This window comes from Camelus dromedarius, chromosome 14 (genome assembly GCF_036321535.1).
Source record: "Camelus dromedarius isolate mCamDro1 chromosome 14, mCamDro1.pat, whole genome shotgun sequence".
NCBI lineage: Eukaryota > Metazoa > Chordata > Mammalia > Artiodactyla > Camelidae > Camelus > Camelus dromedarius.
In genome coordinates this window covers 15,717,863-15,737,164 of record NC_087449.1, presented here as the reverse complement: position 1 = coordinate 15,737,164, position 19,302 = coordinate 15,717,863, and the positions used below count along the sequence as shown (strand labels likewise).

The 19,302-nt window shown below is 34.1% G+C and overlaps 1 protein-coding gene across 1 annotated transcript in view; it reads left to right on the top strand.

Moving 5' to 3' along the window:
- The first annotated feature begins 337 nt into the window (after positions 1-337).
- TNNI3K (TNNI3 interacting kinase) overlaps positions 338-19,302 on the top strand; it is a 258,488-nt gene continuing 239,523 nt past the window's right edge. Inside the window, exons 1-4 of the mRNA XM_010989036.3 lie at positions 338-838; positions 1,432-1,540; positions 11,969-12,054; positions 13,157-13,254. Of these exons, the coding sequence (XP_010987338.1) occupies positions 799-838; positions 1,432-1,540; positions 11,969-12,054; positions 13,157-13,254 (333 nt within the window). The 5' untranslated portion in view covers positions 338-798. The remainder of the gene's footprint in view (positions 839-1,431; positions 1,541-11,968; positions 12,055-13,156; positions 13,255-19,302) is intronic.

Genomic DNA, 19,302 nt, shown 5'->3' with positions numbered 1-19,302 from the left:
ATGGGAACAATATATTCCTTGCAGGATTGTATGAGGTAAAAATGACAAAATGCATATAAAGCACTTAGTCTAGTGTCTGGCACACTGTAAGCATTCATCTTATTGTTTGTAATCTTATTGTTTTTGTCTGTTATTTTATGAATTGCTATTTGAAGAACTCTGAGTCTTAAATTCTGATCAATGATTCTTATGGTCAGTATGTTCAACAAGTAGTATAAATTAATTATGGTCTATGTTGAGAATTTCTTCTTACAGACATAATTTTATAGCTCTAATATATGCCAAATTTACATTCATTCGTAGCATGCCATAGGATGTGGGTTTCCATTATTTACCTACTATAGAGACAGATTCTGTCACTGGTCACTCTTTTCCAACGGCCATTACTTTGGCTCGGGAGAAAATAATCCTGAAAGAAGATCTAGGTGGTTTTCATAGCTCTTTGTGAACCTCAGATGTAACTGAATCACCTTTTCGGTTTACCGATTAAAGAAATGTCCCGTGAAAGTATGTAAGAGTAGATAATCAATTGATGGAGTCAAACAATCCTATGGAAACATTTACTATTTATTTTTGGTACAGCTCTTTTAAACAGACTGATTAGTTCCCTTTATGATTTCACCCTTGAAAGCACAAACTATTTTGTTCCTTGTCATTGTTGCATGACATTCCATTTGGCAGTCAGCTTATTTTTAGCCAGACTATCAAAGTATTTTTCAACTGGATTGTCACTGCACTTGAACTTGGAATCTTGTAACCTGAGGAATTGCACTGGGGAAAAGAAGAAACTTCTAACAAATGGGAAATTATAAATCTAGACCAACTCAAACTTGCACTGGTAATTATTTTTATATCTTTAAATATAATATAGTTCAGTAGTAGTTATAGATAATTAACATGTCATTAGAATATCTGTTAATTTTTACACAGAGGATAAGACAACATATATGAAAGTGTTGAGATTATCTCAAATTATTTTTCTCTGAAAGATCTTTAGAAAAAACAGAAAATTTCTTATAATAGTATATTAGTTCCTAGGTATAATGTTATAGAAAAAATTTTGGAATGCTGCTGAATATAGGGATTTTAAGATTACATCTTAAGTATCTAGTATTTAAAATCTAAAAACTCTTATCTAGCAACCAGAGATTGCTATAATTATAATGCAATAAAATCAAATGAAATAAGTCAAATATATTCTTCCATGTAAATATATTATCCAATATCAAATGGGTTTTTAATTACTACAATTCAATATGATTGCATTTTAAATATAAGCATCTGCATTTTAAACTCACAATCAGTAATTTAAATAAAGTGTTATAAAATTCAGAGTAAAAAACAGCATTTTAATTACTTGTATGTTATGATCTGTGTCTACATTTTACAAAGCTCAGCTATGAATCAATCCCATTTGTTTCTCTCTGCTAGATGAATGGAAGAAGAAAGTCAGTGAATCTTATGTTACTGTGATAGAAAGATTAGAAGATGACCTGCAGATCAAAGAAAAAGAACTTACAGAACTAAGGCATATATTTGGGTAAAGTTGTCAGAGTTATTATTTCTTTGTATAAGTGTCTTCATTGTTGATCTACTTTTTAGATATATCTGTATTTAAAAACACAACCCATATAAACTCAGGTATAAATGGTCATGTTCTAAGCCTTAGAATGTAAGGTTTTCCCTTCTTGATCATTCATATAGCCCCTAAAATGCAAATATCTTCTCTCCTCAAAATATGACTTCCATGTTCCCATCACTGAAGTTTAAAAAGAGGAACCTAAGAGCTAGCCTTTAAATACAAACTGTTGATCTGAGTAATCTTGTCTAGAATTAGATCATTCTTGCAAGCCATGCCAGCAACAAATAATTAGACTTCTCTTCCCAGATGTTGGTAGAATACTGGCCACATCTTTCTTCTTGGACTGCTAGGGTAAGTCTGATTTTAACAAGCCCTTTGGTCTTTTTGACATTGAAAGGCTGTCCCTTAATGAAACTGAGTATCATTCTGCCCCTGAACAATCATGTAACAGTGTGTAACACTGGCTTCAGGCTTTTGGTGAGTTTTGTTCCATGATAGCAAGATAAAAATAATCTGGCATAGTGTGACAACCTTGTAAGACACAAAATGTTCAGAAAAGTGGGGCAGGGCCTCATATATACAAGCAACCTTCTGGAGAAATTGAATCTGTCATGAGAAACTAGATGTGTTTTGGAGGGTCGATTCAAGCTAGCTGCCTCACTAAGAGAAGAAGTTCCACGCGGCCATTTAGCCATGTCCACTTGCAGCTGTGCCATTCACGTAATGTGCTTACGACAAAGAACCCTCTCTGTTTCACTTGGAAAGTAAGTGTAAAGCAATGACCAAATGGTATCATATTTTTCAAAACAAATTTCAGATATAGTAAACGTGCAAAGCTTCTATACCTGGCAAATAAAATTATTCATGTATAATATAGTTTTTAATGAAATTTTCCAGTGGATTAATAAGGCCTTCATAAGTATTCAACTTACCATTTGGGAAATGGTTAATTCTCTGTGTTGTTTTGCCCAAAGTGATTAACTCAGCTTTGACACTTGTGATGAGATACCCTGGGCTGACTTGCAAGTATGATCACATGCCCACTTATGGGAAAACATTTGAAATTCCTGTGGAGGTATGACTGCTACTTTGGTATAATAGATTTATATATATATATATACAAATTAATTTTGCTGGGCAAGAGATATGAATGTAAAAGTGAACCATAAACCCTCCAGCTCTTATTGACTTACATAAATATGGTGGATGAAGTGTGATTAAACTGAAGAGATTTCCCTCATTTATAAAGTTAAAACCTTATTTATTTATTTATTTTTAATTTGGGCAGTATCGTGTGAATATGTCAAGACTAATTTAAACAGACATATCCTTTTAAGAATTAAGCTGGAGATGTTTCTTCTCATATCACATCAACAACAAGCAGCCGTTCTACAGGTCCTACTATACTACTTACTATTTGTGACAGATGTGACCTCCTTTTTGCTGATTAGTATTGGGGGTGAGAGGCAGGAATCAGTGTCAGGGAGATTATAGTTCAGAATGTGTTGTGCCAACTATATTCAAGGTGTTACTCCAGACACATCAAATACAAAACATTGTTTAATCCTCACCATGACCCTCTGTGATAGATAATATTAATTCTGGTGGGTAATAAACTAAGGTGTAGAGACAGTCAGATCTTGTCAAGATCATATAGTCAGTGAGTGCTGGAACTGTGACTGGTACTGAGGTCTGCCCGACTCCCTAGAAAGAGCTCTTCCTACTACACCCTGGTTCTTGCTCCAAGAGTTCACAATCTGCTTGAGGGGAAACATATATAAATAACTCATAAAAGACAGTATATGACAAGTGCTAAGTGGAAGGAAATGCAGGATGGTTTTCAAATATAAAAAAAGAAGATTTGATATCTTAATTTATTCATTGGTTTTGTAAAACATTCCAAATAAAAGTCATAATTAAGTAAAGATATATAAGCAAGAATGGATGAGGACCATGGAAAGTCTACTGGAAGCAAGAAAAAGTAATGACCATTTTATCTAAATTGAGTAAGAAAGCTATGTCAGTCAGTGTAAGGGTTTTGCAGTCATACATAGTTTTAAATTTGGTTTCTTTTATTTACAAATGATGTATGTATCTTTGTATTTACTACTGAATCTCTTTGAGCCTCATTTGTAGCTGTAAAATGAGGTTAATAATAGCAACCTCACAGTACATTTGAAAAATGATGTCAAGTGCTGTGTAGAGGACCTAACACACAGTAGGTACTGAGAAATTGGAGCTTCTATTATCATGATTGATTGGATTAAAAGGCAGTTTGAAAGATTTAAGACCTTATTATCAAGTAGGAGTAACAAATAGTTTATTAAAAATTAAGAAGTGAGGTTAGAATAAAGTCTTTTACATCAGGGACTTTTTTTTTAAATGTAAAATGTTTGAACAATTCAAAGATGATGTCAAAATCTGAAATATAACTTCTAAAGATTGTGGTGAAGAGGGATTTGAAGAATTTTCAGACAAGACTATTAGGAGGCTCATCAAAATAGATGTCAAATTCCCTGAGAATAATGGCAGACATTTTGAGGAGACGGGTAGCTTGGTGCTAAAATCATTGAGAAAGCTGCAGAAATGTCTCATTAGCAAGAAACGATAATTAAGGAGGCTGAGGAAAGGTTTACCCACAGCCTAGAATCACGTTTCTCCAAGGGCTGAGGATCTCCTACAGTAAAGTAGCCAGCAATTCATGCCGACATTTTAGACTCCAGGATCCCACCCTGTATCAGATGAAATCAGGATCTCTGGGGATGATTTCTAGAAACCTGAATTTTTAACAAGCTCCCTAGGTAATACTTTTGCATGCTAAAAAATGATACTTCAGCTAAAGTTTGAAAACTACACTTCTAGAAAGATATCTCAGTTGCACTGAGAACTCTGCCTGAGGTGATATCAGTGAACATGAGAACAGAAAGCAGGCAAAGGGTATGGTCTAGAGAGTCAAGGGAACAAAACAAACAGCCCAAACCAGAGCACGCTGCCTTGTCTGACTCCATCAAGGCCGACAGCATCCCCGGGAAAGAAAGTCAGTCCTGCCTAGGGCAAACTTCTGAGGGTTTTCTTTTCTGAAGGATAAAATGATGGATGACAAGGAAAGAAAAGAATGGAGCACTGAGAATATAAATTGTCCTACTCATTGGCTTACATACCAAAATTTAAAGAGTAGTTGGGAACTTTAAACCTAGTACTATATGAGATCACATTTAATTGAATATCTACATTTTAGGTGTTAAATACATCTTAGAATCTTTCTTTTTCATTTTTATTCATGCCTTATATAGTGTATGGAGTACTTCAATGATGACAAACTGTGTCATGCTGCTTGACGTCAGGCTTTCCCTGAACGTGTAGACAGCGAGGAAACAGTATAAAATGCCTAAAAAGAAGCATTTAATATTGGGGTCACAGGTAGAGGATCACTAGTGCAAACATAGGTTTGTCTGTTTTGTTTTGTAGTTTTGTTGTTGTTGTTATTGTTTTTGATTGTTGGCAAGTTTCTTTATGGCATTCATGCTGGATACTAATCCCATTCATTAAAAGAGATTTCATGTAGACATCATGAAGCAAGGCTTATACCTCCTCAAATACACAATCTTCTGGTACAGATTTCATCCACAGCATAGCTCAGGAACAACAGAAGTACTAAACTTAAAAAAGACAAAAAGCACTAAACTGTTATCTTGCTTATACCAATTTACAGCAGTTTTGAAATAAGAGCTTGATATGGCAATGTGGAGGAATAGAAATTGAATGTTGCTTCCTCTTCCACAATAAAGTCACATTCACTCATAACTGGGTATTTGTTGAGGTAATGAATAGGAGACTGAAAGAGATGAAAAATAGAGAAGCCTGAAGAAGGAAAGACAGAATTGCTACATTGGAATACACTGTGTGACTTTTTTCCTCCTCTGGGCTGTCTTTGATCATCATGATTATCAATATAATAAAACTTACTACCTGGTACCGGCTTTATCCATTTACAGGTCTTTCTATACCACTAGTATATGTGTTCCCTAGAGTCTTTGTCAATTTAGCTTTATTTATATTTGCATTTATTTGTAATATGTATTTCTATAGCACTTGAAAGGAAAACAGATTAGCTACTTAGTGCCTACCATATGCCAGGCATGAGACTAGGTGTTTTAATATGCATTAGCTCATATAATCTGAAGTGTACATATGTAAAGTGCTTAAGCACAGTGACTGTCACATGGTAAATACTCAAAAATGTTAGTTAAAAACTGATCATCATTGTTTATGTTAACAACCTTCTGGGGTACCTATTGCAATTGCCATTTTATACCTGCAGAAAATGATGCTAATCAAATTAAACTGGCTTGAGCTGGTTAAATTAAATGGCTTATATAGTTCGGCTGGGATTGTACCCAGCTGTACTTAATTTCAAAATGTGTTTGATCTTCATGATCTTAGTTCTCTCAAACTGGGAGGGGGAAAGAAGGGTGGATAAAAATTATCTTTGAAAATGTTTGTTTTCCCCACACCACTCTGCAGTCTTGCCATGTTCTTTTCATTAGCACTGTCCATAGGTATGGGCATTGGAGAATATGTTTTGCACTCTCACTCCCACCCCTTGGTGATACATGTACCTTTCCGTGATCTCTGACAACCACTTACACGATGACTCTCCACATCCAACTTTTAAAAGGCTTCCAATTAAATTATTTTATTTCAATATGTTTTAATTCTTAAGAAACTTTAAGAACTATGTTTTGCTCATTTCGTTGTCAAGCCTACTTTTTATCTGTTTAATCTGTAATATGAAATTTAAACCTCTATGAGTAGATTCCAAAGAAGTTATACTTTTTCAATGACGTGACTTCAACATAATCAAAAGAACCCTATTTTTTTTTGTCAATTTTAATCTATTTTAGCATTGAGAAGAAATATCTTGGTCCCTAAGACTAATATCTCACTTTGAAATTGATTAGATTTCATACGTGAACAAAGATAGTCAAAAGAATGCTCTGTTCCATGGCAAGGCAGTTGCAATATTTAGATGAACTGAAGAAAAGAGAAAAAAAAAAGAAAAAAAGAAAGAAAACAATGAGGGAGGTTTTCTGAGATGTACCTTCCTGCTTATTTTCTCCCTGAAGTTCCTCTGGGCCCAGCAGCCATCCACTGTACTTATTCTCCAAATGAAACATCTTCTAAAAAAATCTGCATTTTTCAGAACCAGTTGTGAAATTTAGTTATTATAAAATGAATAGCTCCAGAAGCACTGGAGGCTGACCTTACCTAAGAAGAGTGAACTTCTCTATCAAGGTGCTAAGTAGAATATTGAGGGAAGACATTTCATCTCACAAAATGAAAACTGAATGAAAATATTATTTGGCATGTTTGATTAGTGCATTGCGCTAATTAGCAATACTACAAAAAACAAATAGCAATATCAACAAAAAGACTTCAAACCAAAAAGCAGAGAATTCACCTTGCACCAAGACTGTCTGTCTCTCTGTTTCTTTTCTTGCTTGTCTAGGTAAAACTAGTTATGAATAATAATTTTACAGGAATATCTTGTAAAAAACCTTATGAAGCAGCTTGATTGCCACCTCTCTCTGTCGCTGTCTCCATTTCTCTCTCTGTGTGTCTCAGCCCCTCTCCTCTCTTGCTCCCCCTATCTCTCCCTTTCTATCCTCCCTCTGTTCTTCCCTCCCATCCCATTATGCTTTCATCTTTTTTTTCTACTTTCTTATCCCCCTTCTCAAATGCAAAGCAAAACAATGAAAAAGCTAAAATCATCAATATCAATGCTTTCATAAAAATAATTATTATAGCAGCTAATATTTACAAAAGTCTTACAAGTTCTTACCCATTTAAACCTCACAATAACCCTATGAGATCAGAATTATTATTGTCCCAATTTTACGATCCTTAATTATTCTGACTCTCCCTGCCTCCGTATCTCAGTAATTGTTTACAGTATGAATGAAAGAATGAGTATACTTCATGTTGTTAATTTGCATATTTGATTTGGGAGATATTGGACAAATATGTTTCTAGACACTTCCTAGGGATATAGCTTGGGAATAGATCTTATTGAAGATTTTTTTCTATTTCTATTATTTGAGGGGAAATCAGCAACAGCTATCAAGAGCTACACAAAAAGTTACAACCAGCCATTTGAAACCTAAATTATCAGTTTGGGAAACTAGATGATCTATAACAAATCCTTACCTTCTTTTACCTCTTTGGTCTTTACCTAAATTTCAGCCAGTGAATTAACTTAAAAAATATTATCTACCTATCTGAACATTTTGGACAGAAGTGTGTTATTCTTTGGCCAAATGCTCACATGCTATGTTTTAACCAATTTCCATTTGTGATCATGTCAGATATCTTCTTAAAAGGATGAGGTCATGAGAAGCTTAATTGGATCACAAAACTGCATACTTTTCTGGATAAAAGGTAGAGGCTAAGAAAAGAGTTCATTACGCTACAAGAAATAAAGTAACCTTTGGGTACAAAACTACCATTTTTAATGATTAAGGACAGAATTTACTATTAGAAATATCTTCATAATAGTGACTTCATTTTAATTAGGATCTTTATTCATGCTCCAGCAAGCACTATGAACTCATTAGGATATGTTAAGTTACAATATGACATGGCAGGTGATGAAAAATGTAAGGGAAAATTAAAAAATAAATTGAGCTTAGGGTATTAGAATACGTAAGTGATGTTCATTTGGCAGTGAATTTGACATACACAGTTCCTTTAGAAGAGGCAAAAGAAGAGAAAATGAAATCTCTCTCCTAGGAATGATTGCTTTAAAATCTTGTCTATTTTAATTGCATGTATCAAAACAGAAACATTTGACTAGAAGTCAACAGGAAGTGAGAATTAGGATTCAAATATAGCTCCAAAGTAACTTTTATTTAAAAATTGCATTCCAGTTATTAAAGTTAAGATAAAAAACTGTTACTATTAAAATTGCACTTGACTGCCAAGCATTGTGGGAATCTATTCTCTATTCATTTTGTTGGCATTAATAGAAGTTGCATGTGTTCAAGGAGAATAGAATTCAAGAGGAGAACATAAGTAAAGACTGCAGTTCAGTTTTGACAAGGAGTTCTTTAGGGCTGTGTACTGATTCACTTATGAATAATGGTCAAGTCTAGCATAAGATTCAGAGAACAAAGGAATTGTTAAATAAAACGTCTCTAATATAATTTATGCTTTCTATTTTATTTGTATAAACAATAGACATTCATTTAGTATCATTTTTAATAAAGCTGTGAACTTTAACATCATATATATATATATATTTTTTTTTTATTCAGTGTTTACTTTCTTTGGAAAACTGATTGGGACATTAGAGATCAGGACTAATGCTAAGGCCAGTTGTAGGATTGCATCTAGCATGCATAGTCCTAAGACTGACACACTTGCAGGATCTAGGAACAATGAATAGTTTATAGCAAGTAGTTCGTTGAAAACAACTTGAAATGAGCATTAAGAACAGAGGTGGACCACACAGTTGGTATTCTGTAGGTGGTGTGTGCCACACTGAATGTATCATCAAACTTAGATCATGGAATGAGAAAGCAATTGAGTCCACCATCTGAATAAAATGATTTTCAAACAATCTTTTTTCCCCCTTTGCATTTGTTGTTCTTTTAATACCTCCAATGTTGAAAATCAGTTCCCCATAGTAATGATGCTGCTGACCTTGTATTACAGAACTGTGATTCTAGCAGTTGCTGTCAATCAATGATAGGTGCCAGGTGTCACAACAGTGAACTTGGTGGCCATTTTTAAAAATATGTAAAGAAAAGACATTTTCTAGGCACCTGAGTCACTGTCAGCGTAAAACGTGTGTATCTATAGAATTGGTTGTCAAAATCAGGACATTTTACAGAGTATCAATTGTGAAAGGCCAAAAAAAGTCAAACGTGGTTTAAAAATTGTGCTAAAATTCTCTTAAGAATTAGACTACAAAAGGCAAGTTGTACCTTAACAGTGAATTTGGTAATGACAGCAGTGTTAACATAACACGTGCCATGTACTGTCATAAGCGCTTAACCTCATTTATTCTTCACAACAATACAATGTCATATGTATCATTTTAATCATTTTACAACTAAAGAAATAAGGCCTGAAGAGGTTAAACAACTATCCCAAATTGGAGGGGGAAAAAAATTACTTAAAAGGCAGAAAGCAGAATAGGATTTCAATCCTGGTGCAAATACAAGGACCAAATTTTAAGAATAACCTACATGGCTGAAATGATTTTTTCCACTTTTGAAACATTAGGACATGGCAGGTACTGCAGTATAATATCAGAGATACACATTGAAAAACTACTTTTCCTCAAGGGTTTATTGCTACAGAGGTGCTCCCAAGCTTTTTCTTCTTTCTGCATTTGCCATTCAGTTCATTATAGATACCTCAAAAGAAAGTACTTCCTTCTCTCTTTTTCTCTTAGGCTAAAGGTTAAGTAATTCTTTACATTTAACAGAAGGCTTCCCTCTCCTGCCCCATTCCAAGACTTTGTTTTCTGCCTTGTGTTCTGACAGTGTGTTTCATTTGCTGGACAATGAAAGGACCAAGTAAGAAAAGCCAAAGCAGCTCAGAACTTCTGAGTCACTGCCAATCACCAGCCTCAATTGCTAGTTACAATTTTCTTCCTCTTTTTATTTATGCATGCTAATTTCCTACAAACCTGAAGAGAAAAATCCAATCTACCTAGTTCCAAAAGCAGAATTCAGCTCTTCAGAAAACCTGTACTGTTTGAAATCATAACCACGGAGAAGACCGCTGTGAATGCACTTCCAAGTCCGGGCTGCCGAGTGCACTTGGTTTAGCACTGCCTATTTAGTTTAATTTCTCCAAGACACCTATAATACAATTTGACTTTGAGAGTTTAGAAGCCGGGCTCAGGCAAAGGCCACATATTTCCAAGAACTGTGTTATTTTATAAAATTAATGCACATACCATAAAATAGCTGTATCATTTACAATTAGGCTTATTTTAGGTAGACATTTAAAAACGGCATTTTCATTAGACTCATTTTTTTCCATTGTTCTCTGAGCTAGAGGAAAGTGCAGACAGAAATGGATCAAATTCTTAACTATTTTTCATGAAGTCCTGGGCTCCTTGATACATTATATTATCATCATTTGTAAAAAAAAAATAATAATAATAACCTGTTGAAGTCTATTGTACTTCTGCCTGTGGCATTCCAAAGCAAGTGAAGGTATGTTTCTCAATAAGCATAGGCTATGGACTTTGCTACAGGGAAGCTGAACCTGGAGAGCAAGAGGGTGGGAAAGTTCTGGAATATTCCCAAGCCTGTGGAAACAAACCACTGTACTTGCCATTGCTAATGAAAGCATTTCACTGAGATCCTTCCAGAGCCCTAGATTTAGAGGGGTTTGTTTTTAGCAGCACCCTGGAGAATAGTACCTTTCCTTTTCCTATTTTAAAATTCTAATAGCTTTTGAAGTTCTTAACTGGGTGCGTTGATGATAATGTTCTGAATTTATAGTACCTTTCAAGAGTAAGTACTTTACAAATGAGATGAAGGCTCATTCACCAAAGGTGGTGCTATCTCACGAAAGCTGCTGGAGATTTAAATAGGCAGGAGGCAGCTTGAAATTAACCTGGGAAGCCAAAGATATGATCGCATTTCTACTGAAATATGTCCTGGGAGTACCCATGACCTCAAGAGGTCAAGAATTTTAGCTGTACATTCTTTTTCAAAGGCTACCTATGGCTCTCTAGGGCCCTCCTGGGGCAATGGTCTTTGTTCAGACAAAAGCAAGGATTTTATTAATTGAATCACTAACATTCCTTTTCTTCTCACCTGGGACTGTATCACAGTACCGTATCAGAGTTGAGACCTTCTTTATCTGTGAAATCTGACCCAGTCAGAGTAAGAGGAAGCTTTGCTTCAGGCAGAATTTGTAATGCAGGGATTGTATTCCTTTTTCCCAGTCTCTTATCAATTGCTACTAATTTTTTTTTTTGGAGATAATTTCTTGAATTTTTCCATAAATATTATATGAGATTTTGATTGTGAGGAAAATGAGTTTACTTTCAAATATCTGTTTTCTATTTCTATATAAATTATAATTCTCAAGGTGCCCAGAAAAGTTCCAGTTATACATAGAACATAGAACTTGTATGAGTATTTAATTTAAACTTGGTCTCTCAAACTTTTAATATTATTTTCTCTTGATTTTAATCTTCGTCTAGAGGTATATTCAAAATTATTTTCTAGGTACCAAAGAATCCTAGAAGAGATGTATTTCTGAATTTGTAGTAACTAGATTTCCTATTATAATTTTTCAAATGAAAAATGATAAACTAAAAGATGGAATTTGTGATCATCTGTAAAATATTTTTTTCAGCTCTGATGATGCCTTCAGTAAAGTCAATTTAAATTACCGCACAGAAAATGGTCTGTCTCTACTTCATTTATGTTGCATTTGTGGAGGTGAGTGCTTGAAACTCAATACTTTATAAACTAGTTATATGTATATATGGTTAGTGATTTGAGCTGCTTAGTAGTCTATGAAAGAATTCTGTTCATACTCAATTTTCTCTTTTGCTTTGCCCCTGGACCCTGATAACCTTCAGTTGAAGAAGTAACTACCAGGCAGATATTCCAATTGATTTAGCTCTGAATTTAAGTTTTATTGTACTCCTACCTTGAACCGAGTTCCTTAGTTTGCTTGGAAAAAATTTTTTAAAGCATTTTTCAGTATTGGGCGTGCCAGTCAGGGACTAGGTTAAATACAGAAGCACTGAAAGCATTCCTCAAAATATCATCAAGCAATTGCTTCACAATCTGCAATAAAATATGTGGAAGGTAAAAAATGCCAAAGATAAAATCTCAAAGTGAAGACTGATAAAAGTGAAGATTAAGAGTTTAATTTACCTCATATCTTGTTCTGTTTTGTTCATTAATATATCTCAGGTATTTAGGATGGTGCCTGGCATATAGTAGGTACTCAATAAATATATGGAATTAATGAATGGGTTTTTATTGTTGTTATTAATCCAAGCTGGTATCCTTTAAACTCAGTTTTTAAAAGAACACTAACATTTAAGTATTGACTCTAAACATATCCTTTAACCACTCCTCCCAAACTAAGCAAACTCTGCTTAACATGTCTTCCTCCCAAATTTAAACATGCCTTCCCAACCTTAGCCATTTCCTCCAGATTCCTCTACTGTAAATAAGCTGAGGAATCCTGTGCAACTAGATGTTTATCTAAGCTTTTTTCACAAATAGTTTATTAAGGTGAATTTTTTCATGTTTTTTTCTGTTTTTTAAGCATGATGAGAGCATCAGATAAAAAATGTAACACAAATGCATTGAAATACACAGCACTGATACAAAGCTTTATGAGTGTCATAAAATGCTCACTATTACATAAGGCTGTCAATGATTTAAAAAACTTTACAAATGGCAAGCAGACCAGGAGTCTGATATTTTTATGTATCAGTATGACATTTATCATTAAGCTAAAGAGAGATTTTTAAGTCACTTAGTCTATCCCAACAATTTAACTTTTTTTCATCTTCTCTCTAAGGCAACAAGTCACATGTTAGAACCCTTATGTTAAAAGGTCTCCGCCCATCTCGACTGACAAGAAATGGATTTACAGCCTTGCACTTGGCAGTTTACAAGGTACAACAATTTTGTAGTGGAACCAAGGATGCTGTAAATGTTGTCTTTTTTTTTTTTTTTTTTTTGAGAATTAGTAATCATGGGAAATATTCAGAGTGATCAGAGCATTATATTCCTAGATAGACTTCTAGCTAACTCTTTGTTGAGCAGGTATTATCAGAACACATCCTTTTTATTGCTTTCTATATTTATCTGATTTAATTCTCAGAAGAACTCTGTGAACGAATAGTATTATTGTCTGCAAGATTACGTGGTCAGCTAGTGGTCAGCCAGAATTTAAGACCTGGCGGATTGGTACTTTTTCCAGAGCTCCTTCCATGACGAAGCTGCCCCTGTGCAAGAGATGAGGTTGCATTTGAGGAGGAAAGAAGCACATTGAAGCTGCATTTTTCCACATGTTTTCCTTAATAAAAACATCTCTAGAGTTCCCTTTAGTTTCCTTTTATTTCTCCTACTTTTGCTTCTATTGTTTGTTTCCTTGCATTAATCCCTAGTTTCAATATAATCTCAGTATCTATCAGAGAGTAAATATAAAAGTGGATTGGAAAAGCTGGGGCACTCGGTGTTACAATAGATCCTTGAAGTTGTCACAAATATACATTTATATAATATATAAATTATATATTATATAAATGTTCATTTTCTAATCAAAGTAGGTTTCTACTTACTCTGCACTTATTAAAAGCTAAGTATCACACGAGGTTTTATATACATTATTTCTTAAACCATTAAAATAACTTAGTGAGTTGCATATTAGTGTTGATAGAAAAGGAAATTGAAGATTAAGGTTGGATTTCTAGTAAATGTTAGAATAATAATTGGAATCAAGCACAGTTGGCTCTTGTTATATTGCGTATTTCGTTCCTTCTCAATCTCATGAATCTGTAACAGGATTTTATTTCAGTTTTATATATTCAAGTGTGATGGTGGCAAGGGCGGGGGTGGGGGCAGCTGTTCGCTTGTATATGGATGGCTTTTACTTTGCACTCCAACCCTCCCCCAACCTTTAGAGAGTTTATCATTGTGGGGAAGAGAGCCACGTTTTCCTGTGGTTCAGTTTCACATATTCCTGTGATTCATCATGCAAATATTCTAATGCTCATCCTTTTCCAAGCCCAGTCAATACCTAGTCAATTTTTCTGATTCCTTCTGAGAGAAAGAGTCAGGGTAAGTGCTAAATTGTCTTTAAAACCTACTAATCATCCTACAAAACTTGAATGGAGGCTGAGTTCAGGGTGTAGCACACAGTGTCTGATGCTGGCTTTTCTGCTGGATGGCAGGAGGTGAAAGCAGACGAGCCCCAGGGAATAGGAAGCTGGTGATGGGTAGTCACGGCAGTACTGTGAAACCATGAATTCTGAATTGGACTGTCGAGAAGATTCTTTCTATATTAATCCATTTTCCTAAGACTTTGCGTGACACAGCCACACAAATGGGTTCTGAATGATTTAGTGCTACAATCTTTAGGGAATTTATTTCTACCATCTCTGTTTATCAAAACAAAATTTCCACTTTTAGAGTTCCCTTTGCTCTAGTTCTTCTGTTTTGTTGTATTTTACAGGAGGATAGATGGACTATAACTTTTTTTAATAGCAAGTTTAAACAAATTTAGAATCTTAGGACACAAGGTGGGTAAAAATCCTTAAGAAGCGGTAATAGAATGCATGATTACTCTATTTCTTAACAAAGATAAAAACAAATTAAGTACATCACTTCACTTTAAACACAGAAACAATACAGCCATTTATCCTACCATTGGATTCGTTCTAGTTCTAACTGTCCCTTCCGGGACAACTGCAACAGGCATCTGGTTCATTTTGAGCTGCAGTTCTGTTCTCCCACATATTTTAATGACTTTCAATTTTAATATTTCAAACAACAAATTTCCAGACTCTTACAAAAAACTCCTATGTACACTTTATCTAGATTTACTGATTGTTTACATTTTGTTCCATCTCTGTTATCACTCTATTTATTTTCTGAATCATTTGAAAGTAAACTGAAGACAGCATTCCCTATTGCTACTAAATACTTCTATCTTTATTCCTTAAAAAAAATGAAATTCACTTACATAATCATAATATAATTATCAAAATCAGAAAATGTAACATTGATACAATATTATTTATCTAATCCACAGTCCAAATTCAAGTTTGGTCAGTTGTCCCAGCAGTGTCATTTACAACTGTTTTGTTGTTATTGTTGCTGTTTAGCATTTAATCCAGAGTCATACTTTCAGTTTTCTTGTCTCTATAATCTCCTTTAATCTGAAGGAGTTACTCTGCCTTTCTTGCCTTTCTTAATCTTAATATTTTTGACACAAACAGAAATTATTTATATATAATGAATAATGTAATTTCACATCTTTTTTTTTTTTTTTTTTTTTTTTGGCCACATTCAATTACACACCCTCAAATGCTGGGCCTGCCTCAGAGCTGAGTATTTTTACCAGTGGGGGCATCCCTGCTTTCATTAGTAAGAACAGAGCAAGTGTTTAGCTTTTCAGTGCCATGTGGATGGTTAGCTCTCATACTTCTTTGGTTTTTTGATGTTTTTGTTTTATTTCTTCTTAACGGGTTAGATTAATTGAGGTATAATTTATACATAACAGAATTAACAATTTTAAGTGTACAATTTGAAGACTTTTGAAAATGTATGTAGTCACATACCATCATTGGTATCATGATATAAGACTTTTCTGTCATATACAGAAGTTCCCTCATATCTTCTTGCAATCAGTTCCCTCCTCCATCCTACCTGGCCTCTGGAAACCACTGATGTTTTTTCTATTCCTATAGTTTCCTCCTTTCCAGAATTTTATATGAATGCAATCCATTCCATTTTCTTTTCTTTTATAAATGATTTCTCCTAGCTATAATGCTATTGTTAATGTGTTTAGTAATTAATTTCTTTTATTGGAAAGTTGTATTCCCTTATAAAGATATGCCGCAATTTGTTTTACCATTCATTTGTTGATGGACACGTGAGTGTTTTTAGTTTTAACTGTTATATATAAAATTACTATTAACATTCTTGTACAAATCTTTGTTTGAACATATGTTTTCATTTCTCTTGGGCAATATCTAGGAGTGGAATTGCTGGATCATATCATAAATGCATATTTAATTTTAATAAGAAAATGCCAAACTCTTTATTTACCAAAATGGCTATATAATTTTCCATTCGCATTAGCAATGCATGAGAATTCCAGTTGTTCCACATCTTTGCCAACACTTGGCATACCTATTACTCTAGGACATGGTCCTCATTTCTGAATATGGTTCTTATTTCTAAGGCATGTATTGTTGGAATCCTACCTGAATGCCCAAGTTATTCAATAAAGTCTCTCCATTCTGGCTGGCTGAAATTCTAAAATCTCCTAGTACTACATGGCCTCTGATATCATAACCATTCACATTTCAGCCATAAATCAGGTGATCTTTTCTCCATCCTATTAAGTCTCTGTCTATGTCTATACAAATCAAAGTAAGAACCTATATTGAATCTCCATGCAGACTTTAACAGTTTTCTCTCTGTGAAGCTTCTTTTTTATGCTCTGTTACCTTATTCTTCAAATTGCAACCATTTTGTAATCACAGAAAGCTGATCTCCATTGTCAACTCAATTAGACTGCCCTTCCACCTTCTCCTCTGTGACAGAAAACTATCTCAGGCAGAAAGCCAGGGAAATCATGGAATACAGTGGGGGCTTGCATTGTATCTTTCCCTCCTCCCAAGGTCACAGTTCTGTCTTCATGTTCTTCACTACCTGGGACTGTTTATGTTATATATTTTGTTCCATTTTATAGACTTGACTTGTCAGTAGGGAAGATGCATACAAGTTATCCTGTTGTGCTTCCATCTATTTTTAGATTGCTTCTAAAATGATCTGCATAAGACACAAATCTATGAAGTCAATGTTCATTTAAAACCTTCTATTGTCACCCATTGCCTATGTAATAAAATTCAAACTCCTAAATAAGATTAAAGATTCCCTAGTTCACAGTTTTGCTGGACTCACCTTCCAGACTCTTTTCATGCTGTCTCTGACCTCCCAAACCTAATGGTTTTCAAATTTAGTAAACATGAGAATCATGTGGTAACTACGTATTTAAAATGAATACGTCCCTCTCCACCTCACTCCAGTCTAATTTGGTACATCTTGGATAGGCTGGGAAGGTAAGTTTTTAGCAATCAGCCTGGACAATTCTGATGCAAGCAGTCTAAGGCTACATGCTGAGGACCACTGTTCAAGTCTTGCACTCCAATTGTGGCCGGAAGATCAAAAGCATCTGCCTCAGTTGAGAGATTCTTAGGACTGAAGAGTCCCACTTCCCATTCAACCAGAATGTACTTTTTTTTTTTAAATTTTTTTTAACCCCAGATGACAGGTTTGCAGGCTAAAGTTTGAAAGGCACTGTTCTAGATTACTCCAGTCTTTAGGTTGAGCACTTTCATAATTCAGTATTTTATTCAGTATTTCATAATTCGTAATTTTATTCTTATAATTTCTTCTGCTTAAATATCTTTTTCTTTCTTTTCCTGATAGGAAAGTATTACTTACTTAAAACCAAGATAAATTGAACCTTCTTGAGCTTTCTTGAATTCCCAAACAGATTTTATTGTACTCTCTTTGGGGTTTCAATTACAAATTCACATTCTTTTTTTATTTCAGCACTTAAAATTTTTTGTATTTTGGGTTTTTTTTTGGATATTTAACATGTTAGTCCGTGAACTTTGAACATTGGAAGTAAGTCTTTTTTTTTTTTTTTCATTTTGATTCCTCAGTCTATAGGACCTGTAAAAGATTTTTGATAAACACTCTTGAGAAATTGAGTATCCAAACATTTGTACAAACAATGCTTGATCTTTACTGATACAATGAGCCTTAATAAAGACCTGCTAGCTTAGAAGCTAGACTACTCATGCTCTGTCTCAGCCCTGAGCCTTAACAGCTGTACATCTTTACGCAAGTTGCTCTCTCCCTCTCTCTCTCTGAAATGGAGCAAATAGAATCACCTCTTTCATTGGGTGGTTTACAGTTTTAAAAAGGACAAACCATATGCAGTAATTAGCAAAATACCTAGCACATACTTAATAAAAGCTAGCTATTATTGTTGAACTTTTATTGTAAGAGACATTTATTGGAGAAACCTAATGTGTCAGTCATTTTACCCAGAAAAACTAAAAGAAAAGGACCGTGTCCTCTCGGTTATTGTGTTCTGAAGAGATGAGAATATGTAATTCTAACAATGTCAAAGCAGTGAAATCTGTACTTAGACCAATGGACTCCAAACATTTTTTACCATGTGCCGTATAAAATTAACACCTCAATATGCATATATTTGTTTATAAATTGTAATCACAACAAAAATCATCAGAAAATAGCTCAAGGCAAGGTACACTCTTTGACAGTGTTAAACTTTGTGGATATAAATCGATACTTCAAATATCGTGTTTTATAATATAAAAAATATTTTGACAAATTTATATTCAAAGATAATTAGATTGTCATTAGGTTTACCTAGAATTTAGCTTACACAAAACTCAGATAAGTAGAAATAAAAATGACAGTTCTTCCATTTTTCTTTTCTTCTTCTTCCATTAGTAATATATACTTGATCTGTTGTTTCATCACAGGTATTTTTTGAAGACAACCTGCCAATATTTTAAGGATCAATTCAGTTAGAGTTAGATATTAAAATCTGTAAATTCACTGAATGTGGCTCACATATGCTATAATGTACCCTCATATACTAAATGCTAAAAAACAGTGAGGGGCCACTCTCAACTTCTCTCCCTTTGGAATTCCAAGTATTGATTTATTATACTTTGGATACTGTATGTAACAGATAACTAGCTTATATAATCACTGAGAGCACACTGCAAATTTCATGTTAAATATTAGCACAATTTTTATTATCTTTATATATAAATAAATATAAATGGAATTTCTAGTATTTTCTTCTTGTGCCCTAATGAATTTCCTTACAAGATTTCTTATATTTGTTATATTTGCATTCCACTTTGGGGCACACTTCTTTAGATG